Consider the following 9,996-nt stretch of genomic DNA (forward strand, 5'->3'; position numbering starts at 1 on the left):
CCACGTGGCTTCTCCCAACCACCTTCCTGGGGAGGCTCTGAACAAAAGCAGCCCTCAAGGAGGAAACCATTTCCCCAAACGTTGGTTCTGTAGAAAGTGCATAGGTGCACCCAGAGGAAGGGTTCCACGGACAGCTAAATTTGGGAAACGCTGGGTCCACGCGTCTGTGGCGAGGACGGTTGGCCGGCGCTCACGTCTGCTCTGCGTAGCGGCCCTCTGCAGGCCTGTGTTCTGTGGGGCCTTTTTTCAATGAGGATGACAAGATGGAGAGCAGAGGCATCATGGTCGCGGCGGGGCTGAGGGTCCTCCAGTAAAGGAGCCCGAGGCAGCTGAGCTGGCCTGTGAGAGCCCGCGCGCAGGGGACAGGCTTCGGCAGAGCAGGGCCAGCTGGAAGGAAAGCAGGTGGATCCTGGGCCTAAAACCAGACTCCCCCTCCCCCACCCCCCAGGGCCACCTGAGGCCATTGGAGAGGACAGCCCAGCCTCATAGAGACTTGGAGAAGAGGGGCTAGCCAGCACTCAGGGAAGGCCTGCCCCCAGCCCCGCCTTTGTGTTAGCAGAGGGGGCTGTGCCCGTCTTTCTGGTCACACTGAACCGCCCCAGTGAGGCTGGGTCCCATCTCGGGAGGGACGGGAGCTCAGATTTTACAGACACGTGGCTTCCGTGCCCCTCCGCGTGGACTCTCACCTCCCTTCCGGCGCTTGTCTTGCTGCAGGGCGGCCCGTGAGCATGAGCTTCCCCCTGTCCTCCACCCGCTTCTCGAGTAGCGCCTTCTCGTCCGTCTTCCAGAGCATCAACCCCTCAGCCTTCAAGAAGCAGAAGAAAGTCCCTTCGGCACTGACCGAGGTAAGGCAGGTGGGGCTACCTGCATGGGAGGCTGGGGATTGAGACGTTTCTCGGTCCTTCTCAGTGGACAGGGATAGACCCCCCGCCCAAGCTGGACCAGGCTCTTCAGGACAAAGAGCATCCCTAATGGGAGGCGTCCTGACTCACGCTAACAAGGGCAGCCCTGAAGCACAGGCCCGTCTCCTGGGTGACCGAGAAGACACCTGTTGGTGGCAGAGGACAGGAGCCCAAGTGGTTGTAGGTGGTGCTAGGAGACATCTCTCCCATCCTTCTCTGCACGTGTCCCCCCAGCCTAGACCTAGTCCCCAGGGTTACTGCACAGATCGCCCGGGCACTTGGGTCTAAAGCTGTTCGTCCTGGCTCAGGTCTCCCACGTCAGCCCTTCCCTGCCCCCGCCCCCCGCCACCGAGCTTTGCACCATTCTCTCACCCTGGGGGTCCCACACGGGCTCAGGTGGTGAGCCTCCTAAAGGTCGTGGGGCTCTTTGCAGGAAACCTCAGAATTAGCTAAACTAAATTCCGTTCTGGAAACAGGACCAGATTACATGTGTTTATTCTAATCACAACCACAAACAAATGTGTGCCACGAATGTACATGCTGTCAAAAGAAGAGTGATCAGCTGTTTCCAAGTTTTTTCATTAATATTCATTATTGAGTAGCAGGTGGTAATAAAAAAGTGTTAGGGGTGCAAATTTTAAATGAGTACACTTCTGTCCGTTAACTTAATTCCTTTGCATTTTAAAAATCTTGTAAATAACACGTATGTGATAAAATTTTTTTCACAACACAGAAGACTATATGATAAAAAGTGAGTTTCTCTCCCTCCCCAAACTCCTTCAGTCCTACCCCTCAAAGGTAACCACCATCAGGTTTCTTATGGACCCTTCCAGAAATTTTTGTGCATGTACATAATAAAGATAGACGATCATAGATCCTTTTTTTTACCCAAAAGATGATATACTGGGTCCTCTGTACATTTCTTCCTGTTAATTTATCTTCGATATTATTATTTCACAGTAGTTCATACACATAAATCTCACACTTCTTGCGTTGTGTGGCTGTCTCATCATTTATTTAACTAGTAGTCTCTTTCCACAAATTGAGAAAAGATCACCCTCTCACTCACACCGTGGTGTCTGCATGAGCTGAGCTCATAGAACCTGAGTGTTCTGTGGGTGCAGAGTTCGAGAACCGTTCTCACTCTTTGGGCATCCGGGCACTATGATCCTGGTGCTGTGTGGATCTGCCCAAAGTGACAACCTTTTTGTTATTCAGCGAAGACTACCCCGTGGGCTCTGCAGCAGCCCCAGAAGAAATGGGCGCCCGTCTCCCTCTGCCCTCTCCTCTTCCCCCAGGAGCTCCACCTCAGCAGTGAGGTCTGCTTCCCATGGGAAGGTCTGCAGGCATGCTGCCCCTGGAGCGTCTGTCAGGGAGGGAGATCGCAGAGTCGGTTTCCCTGATGTGTTCTGTCCATTCTGCCTTTCTCACTTTGGGAGCTGCTCCAGCAGGTCAAGTGTGGGGAGAGAAGTCGAGTCTGGTGTTAGGAGTCCTGGGACCCGGAGAGGGGCAGGTTCCTTTCCTGGTACTTCTCGAAACACCCGGCTCGTTGTAGCTTCCTCTCCCTACACTGAAGTTAGCTGACCTTCAGAACATTTGCTGAGAGATCTGAGTTCTTACCCTCTCTTCAACTAAGTCAGGATTTGACCTGTGGTAGATCCCTCCATTCCTCTGGGCCTCAGTCTCCCCACCTGTAAAATGAGAAAGTCAGATGAAATTATTTCAAAACCTGGCTTTATTGCTCTCATAGTAAGGTGGGTATTTGTGGAGCACTTACTGTGGGTCAGGCACTGTACCTGACAGGTACGCATCTTATGTCACTTAATTCCAGTTTTACTAGTAAGGACACTGAGACTTTGAGGAAGTAAGTGGCCTGACATCACCCTTCTAGTAGCTGGTAGAGCCTGTGCTGGAGCCCTAGACTGGTCCTACTCCAAGCCTGTGTTCTTAGCCCCTATATGAAGCCTGTTCAACAGACCACACCCACTACTGCTACTACTTAGAGGAGTTAAACTCATTAGGCAGGAGATCGTAAAACCTTTCAGATAAACAGTAAAAAAGGGATCCCCTCTTAAATACAAGAAAGAAATAAGCTGAAAAGTATAAGAATCAATTTTAGAAGGAAGAAACTTTCCCCCAGATATCTGCAGTTTTGTCATTTGGGGGCTTGGGGGTTGAGGGCAGGGAACCAGGAATCTGAATCTCCACCAGGGGGCAGCACGCCTGCAGGCAGTTTTTGATTCCTGTGTCTAGGGTCCCCAAGTCCTGTCAGTAAATCCTGTCTCTCAGACATGGTACAGTTTTGCTGCCTTTGAGGTGCTGGGTAGATCCCGAGGTCATCCAAGTCTCAGATTCCAAAGCAGTGTAAACACCCCGCCAGCGGGTTCGCAGTGTCATTTGGGCTCTGTGTAAACCGTGTCTACGACCCGGTGCCCTGACCGCCCTGCTTCCGTCTGCCAGGTGGCCGCCTCCGGAGAGGGCTCCGCCATCAGCGGGTATCTCAGCCGCTGTAAGAGAGGAAAGAGGCACTGGAAGAAGCTCTGGTTTGTCATCAAAGGCAAAGTACTCTACACCTACATGGCCAGTGAGGTAGTGTGCTTCCTGCTTTCTCTCCTCTCCCGTGGGGGCCCGTGGGTTAAGCTCGTGCCTCAGACTGTCTGTGTGGGGTGTGCACTGTGCCCCACCAGAGGGCGGTGTGAGTCCTGCATCTGGTTCCCACGTCAGTTCCCACGTCCGTCAGGTGTTTACTGAGGGATGCCATGTGGCTATGCAGCCATGTGTCCATTTCCAATCTGAGTAATTTACCGTTTCTTTGTGGGGCTAAGGTGGTACAGCAGGCAGGCCTGTGCAGCATAGCATTTGGATATCACAGCCCCAGCATGCAGGACAAGCTGGCACTCCCTAAAAGAGAGCTCCTTTCTGTTCTCCCCTTCAGTTGTTTGAGACAAAATTCAGCAGCTTGGAGGAAGCTACCATACTTACTTACTTATTTATTTATGGTTGCATCGGGTCTTAGTTGTGGCATGCTGGATCTTCATTGCAGCGCATGGGCTTCTCTCTAGTTGTGGCGCATGGGCTCCAGAGTGCTCGGGCTCTGTAGTGGAGGCACGCGGGCTTAGTTGCCCCATGGCATGTGGGATCTTAGTCCCCCAACCAGGGATCGAACCCGCGTCCCCTGCATTGGAAGGCGGATTCTTAACCACTGGACCACCAGGGAAGTCCCCCTTCTTTACTTTTTGTCTGTGCATTTGTCAGGGAACTATATTGCCTCGTGGTAACTCTTCTGCTAAGTAAAACTCAAGTTTATATATATATCATAGAACATCTTACATTTACATCTTCTAAAATATCCGAGAGAGGGCCTTGGTCAAGCCTGCTTCTGGAGTAGACAGGTGTGAGCTTGGCTGTACAGCATGGGGCGCTCTGGTCCTGGCCCAGGCTGAACCTGTGGGATAATGTGAAAGATTTCCGTGTCCAGGCCCCACCATCTGATGGTTTCCACAGGCGAAATCCACTTTGAAAATGGGACTTAAATGCATTCTGCCCAGCTGCACAGGGTAGGTGCTTTACCCACAAGGATGTGCACATCAGCACAGGGCTGGCCCTTCTCCCCTGACTGCAGATGCTGGCATCCAGGCAGAAGGCACTGCCTTCTTCCGGGCATAAAGCTTCCCTCATGAGGGGCCTGCAGCTGTGCCGGCTGCAGTCAGCCCCATCCTCAGGGATCCCAGGGGCCAGGAGGGACGCAGACACACAGAGGGGACCCACTGTGGGCCTGAGTGACTCAGGCACTGTGTGAGGCAAGCCCTCCCTGAGGGGGCCTTTCCCTTACGGGTCCACAGATGGGGCTCTCCGTGCTGAGGAGAATGTGGACCTTTCTGGAACAGACTGAAATGTGCTGCAACCCAGAGCAGCATCTTCCTAAGTAGGCATTCCACAGGACACTCGCAGGGGCCCTCTGAGAACTGGGTTCTGAGAGAAGCCTGGGTAGACAGTTTGTGGGACTTCTTACAGTAGTGCTTTTGAGCCTCTAACGAACAACGGCGTGTTGTGGGTCCCCAGGATGTGGAGAGTCCCAAGGTGGCCTGACAGCAGGCCCTTCCTCACAGAGCATCTCGTGGAAAACACACTTGGGGAAGAAATGCTGGCTTAGACAGATGAACAAAGCCTGGTGATAATTAACCAACCACCAGAGAGAGTGGATCCTGTTTAGGAATGGAAAACGCAGAGGCTCCGGGTCCTGAGCAACAGTTGTCATGGAAGTGAGAGTGTGGGTTAATTTTAAAAGACAGATTTAAGTATGCTTCCAAAGCCGCTTCTTCAGAGAGAGGAACTTGTACAGTTTCTCAGTAAGCTTAAACCAGTGACAGGACCAAGCTTTCAAATTCTATCAAAGAAAAGAATTTGATAAAATGGATAGCCAGTTTTCACTGTCTACACTACCATGAACCCTGTCATGTACCCTGAGGTAACCCAAACCAGATGTAACTTGCTCTCAGTAACAGTCCTGGGAGAGAGTGACTATCAGAAATACACAGGAATCTTTTAAATTTTTTCCAATATTTTATTATTTAGTTAATATATTTATTATTATTATGTTTAAAAGATTTCAAACATAAATGTTGAAGGAATTTTACAGTGAACTGTCTTATAACCATCAACTAGATTATACAATTAACATTTTATTATACTTCCTTGAACAAATATCTATCTATGCATCTCTCATCCATCTTACTTTTTGATGCTTTTCAAGTATACTTCCACCTAAGAGTTCAATATTTCTGTATCTTTTTTTTCTTTTGAGGTACAATTTATATATAATGAAGTACACAAATCATAAGGATACTATCTGTTGAGTTTTGACTAATGAATACCCCTGTAAATCCCCACCTCACCCCTATCCCCAGAGGCAACACACTGTTTTGATTTTTTTCCTACTGTATATTATCTCTTTTAGATCCTCATACAGATGGAATCATGTGTGACTTCTTCCACTCAGCATGTTTTTGAGATTCATTCATGTTGTTGCATACAGTAGTAGGTCATTTCTTTTATGACTGAGTAGTACTCCATTTTGTGAATATACCAGTTTGTCCATTCACCAGTTGAAGGACATTTGAGTTGTTTCCAATTTGAGGCGGTTACGAATAAAGCCAATTTAAACTTTTGCATACAGGTTTTTGTGTGAAAATAGGTTTTTATTTCACCTTGGATGAATACCTAGGATTGGAATTTCTGGATCACAGAAGGGTATATATTTGGCTTTTAAGAAATTAGCAGACATTTTTCCAGAATGGTGTAGCGTTTAACAGTCCCTGCAACAGTGTGGGTAAATTTGGGAGTTCTGGTTGTTCCATGTGTTTGTCAGCACTTGGTATTGTCAGTCTTTAATTTAGCCATTCTGGTGAAGGTGTAGTAGTATCTTAATGTGGTTTTAATTTAGATTTCCCTAGTGACTAATGATATTTTTCATGTGTCTGTTGGCTATATATATATTTCTCTTTGAGAAGTGTCTGTTTGGATCTCTTGCCCATTTTTTAGAGTAGATTGTTTGTTATTGAGTTACAGGAATTCTTTCTGTAACTTGGCTACCAGTCTTTTATCAGATAAATGTTTTGTGAATATTCTTTCCCAGTCTGTGGCTTGTCTGTTCATTTTTTTAAATGAATGAATGAGTCAATCAATCTTTTGGTGAACAGAAGTTTATAACTTTAATGAGGTCAATTAATGTTTTCTTTTTTGGCTATTGCTTTCGTGTCCTAAGAAACTTCCGACTACTGTAAGTCACAAAGTTATTTGCCCCATATTTTCTTTTGAAAACTTTACTGTTTTAGCTTTTACATTTAGGTCTATCTCAAATTAATTTTTGTGTATGGTGTGAGATAGGGGTCAAGGCTTATTTTTTCCCCTATGGATATCCAGTTGTTCCAGCACCATTTGTTGAAAAGACTTTCCTTTCCTTATTGGATTATTTTGGTGTCTTTATTAAATATTAAATGACTAAGTGTGGGTCTATTTCTGGGCTCCCTATTCTGTTTTACTGATATATTTACCAAACCTTATGCCAATACCATACTGTCTTATTACTATAACTTTATATAGTAAGCCTTAAGTCAGGTCGTGTAAGTCCTCCAACTTTGTTCTTTTTAGAGGTTTCAGTACAATTTTGAATTAATTGGTAAGCGTGAGCGTCCTCTTGCTTTGTCTCAATCTTAAGGGAAAAGGATTCACTATTTCGCTCTTAAGTATGATGTTACTGGTAGGTATTTTATAGATGCCCTTTGTCAGATTAAGGAAGTTCCCTTCTATTCCCAGTTTGCTATGAGTTTTTATCATGAATGGATGTTGAATTTCGTCAAAAGTTTTTTCTGATCTAGCAGTCTTTTTTTTTTAAACATCTTTATTGGAGTATAATTGCTTTACAATGGTGTGTTAGTTTCTGCTGTATAATAAAAATATGGAATGCTTCACAAATTTGCGTGTCATCCTGGCTCGGGGGCCATGCTAATCTTCTCTGTATCGTTCCAATTTTAATATATGTGCTGCCAAAGCGAGCACTGATCTAGCAGTCTTTGAAAATTGATTCCCTTTTAGGCACAAATTCTGCTCCCCCTCCTCCTCCTCCCACAATCATTCTAATGTGCTTAACTAGTTATATCTCTTTGTTTATGTGTGATTTTTTTTTTTTTTTTTTTTTTTTTTTTTTTTTTTGCGGTACGCGGGCCTCTCACTGTTGTGGCCTCTCCCGTTGCGGAGCACAGGCTCCGGACGCGCAGGCTCAGCAGCCATTGCTCACGGGCCCAGCCGCTCCGCGGCATGTGGGATCTTCCCGGACAGGGGCACGAACCCGCATCCCCCGCATCGGCAGGAGGACTCTCAACCACTGTGCCACCAGGGAAGCCCTATGTGTGATTTTATAAAGCTGTATTCTTTATGAACATGTATTTTTACATAAATATGTGTGTATAAAAATATCTTTATGTATAAAAAGCTCTTTCTCTTTCCACTAAGCACTGTGATTTTAAGATTCATCTGTGTTCTCTGGGTACATCTCACCGAATTGCTCTATAGCACGAACACCCTGAGTGCTCCATATTGAAGCACTGTGAAAGAGGGCCTGGGGGGATGAGTACAGAATACGTTAACAAGGGTAACACTAGCAATCTGAGTCACTGATAAATCGAGTCAGCGGAAAGAATGTGGGGTTTTAGAAAGTGGTCACGAGTCCAAACACTGGCTCTGCCCCTTACTCGCTGTGTGATCTCGGGGAGTTATTTACCTTCTTTGAGCCTCAGTTTCTTTTTTTTTTTGGTTTGTTTGTTTGGTTTTTTTTTTTTGCGGTACGCGGGCCTCTCACTGCTGTGGCCTCTCCCGTTGCGGAGCACAGGCTCCGGATGCGCAGGCTCACCGGCCCAGCCGCTCCGCAGCATGTGGGATCTTCCCAGACCGGGGCACGAACCCGTGTCCCCTGCATCAGCAGGCGGACTCTCAACCACTGCGCCACCAGGGAAGCCCCAGTTTCTTCTTAGAATGGGGGTGACACCTTCTATGATTGTTACGAAGATTAAACAAGATAATGTGAAAGTGAAAGTGCCTGGACCCTAAATGCTGTCACAAAATGTTAAGTTTCTTTTCCTCCTCGTGACTGGTGCTGGCGGGGAAGTGGGAGGGAAGAGTATGTGTGTGCTAACTGCACCGTTGCCAGAGATGCCCCACACAGAGGGGCTCGTCCTGCATGTTACGTTGGAAGCATCAGTGGTTGCTAAGCTGCTGACTGGGTATCTTGCCGTGTTTAACCTCAGTTTTCCCTTTGCCTCCCTGCAGGACACAGTGGCCTTGGAGAGCATGCCCCTCCTAGGTTTCACCATTGCGCCAGAGAAGGAGGAAGGCAGCAGCGAAGTAGGACCTATTTTTCACCTTTACCACAAGAAAACCGTATTTTATAGCTTCAAAGCAGAGGATACCAATTCGGCTCAGAGGTACCAAAATAACCAGTCGTGCGTTTCCTTGCCTCTCTCTCAGAGGGGAACGAGCTGTCACCCTGGGCTTTGGCTTCTGTTCTTCTCCATCCATCCTGTCCTCTCAAGCCCCCTCGGGCCACAGCAGAACAGCAGATTTAAATTCACAGGCAGACCTCAGACATATTGCGGGTTCGGTTCCAGACCACCGCAATAAAGCGAATGTTGAAGCAAAGTGAGTCACAAACTTTTTGGTTGGCCAGTGCATAAAAAGTTACGTTTATACTGTAGTCTGCTACCTCTGCAATAGCATTACGTCTAAAAAAATGTACATACCTTAATTTGAAAAAACTTTACTGCTAAAAAATGCTAACCATCATCCGAGCCTTCAACAAGTCATGATGTTTTTGTAATAGTAACATCAAAGATCACTGGTCACAGATCACCATAACAAATACAGTAACAATGGAAAAGTTTGGAATATTGTGAGAACTGCCAAAATATGATACAGAGACGCAAACTGAGCAAATACTGTTGGAAAAATGGTGCTGCTAGACTTGCTGGACATAGGGTTTCCACAAACCTTCAATTTATAGAAAATGCAGTATCTCCGAGCACAGTAAAGCAAAGCACAATAAAACGAGGTCTGCCTGTATTATGACTCATTCATACAGGTGTGCATTGATTCAGCAATCTTTGCACTGTACTCTAGGCATTTTGCTAAATGCTAGGGAAACAAATATAGTAGGAGACGGTTGCTGACTTCAGGCTAATAATAATGTAGTCTCATCATTCATGGGTTCCGTGACCAGAGTTCCAGGCAGAGCCTCAACACCAAGTGTCCCCTCTCTTCTGCGTTGCAGGTGGATCGAAGCCATGGAAGATGCAAGTGTGTTATAGCAGTTATCAAGCACGTGGACTCAGAGTACACTCTTAGGTTGATGCGTGGACCCTTCCAGAAGCCAATCTGTGTCTCCACTCATCCGGACACACATCTCCATTCAGCATGGGGCCTGACCTTGTTTGCTGTAACCCCTCTCTCACACCTTCACAAGTGGAACCCTTAAGGGATATTTATGGACCTTTTCTGTCTTCGTGTTTTCCACCCCTGCCCCAGGCATAAACTATTTCCTTTT

General features: G+C 46.9%; 1 protein-coding gene across 2 annotated transcripts in view; it reads left to right on the plus strand.

The window, feature by feature from the left end:
• The window catches only part of FGD5 (FYVE, RhoGEF and PH domain containing 5), a gene marked incomplete at its 3' end in the record, with an annotated part of 107,190 nt that extends 97,430 nt beyond the window's left edge, over positions 1 to 9,760 (plus strand). Inside the window, exons 17-20 of one of the 2 annotated variants that reach the window (XM_079713917.1) lie at positions 715 to 845; positions 3,363 to 3,491; positions 8,727 to 8,881; positions 9,724 to 9,760. In XM_079713917.1, the coding sequence (XP_079570043.1) occupies positions 715 to 845; positions 3,363 to 3,491; positions 8,727 to 8,881; positions 9,724 to 9,760 (452 nt within the window). The remainder of the gene's footprint in view (positions 1 to 714; positions 846 to 3,362; positions 3,492 to 8,726; positions 8,882 to 9,723) is intronic. The other variant, XM_079713918.1, reaches the window with a different exon arrangement.
• Between the last annotated feature and the right edge of the window lie 236 nt (positions 9,761 to 9,996).

This window comes from Hyperoodon ampullatus (genome assembly GCF_949752795.1).
Source record: "Hyperoodon ampullatus genome assembly, chromosome: 10".
In the NCBI taxonomy this organism is placed as follows: domain Eukaryota; kingdom Metazoa; phylum Chordata; class Mammalia; order Artiodactyla; family Ziphiidae; genus Hyperoodon; species Hyperoodon ampullatus.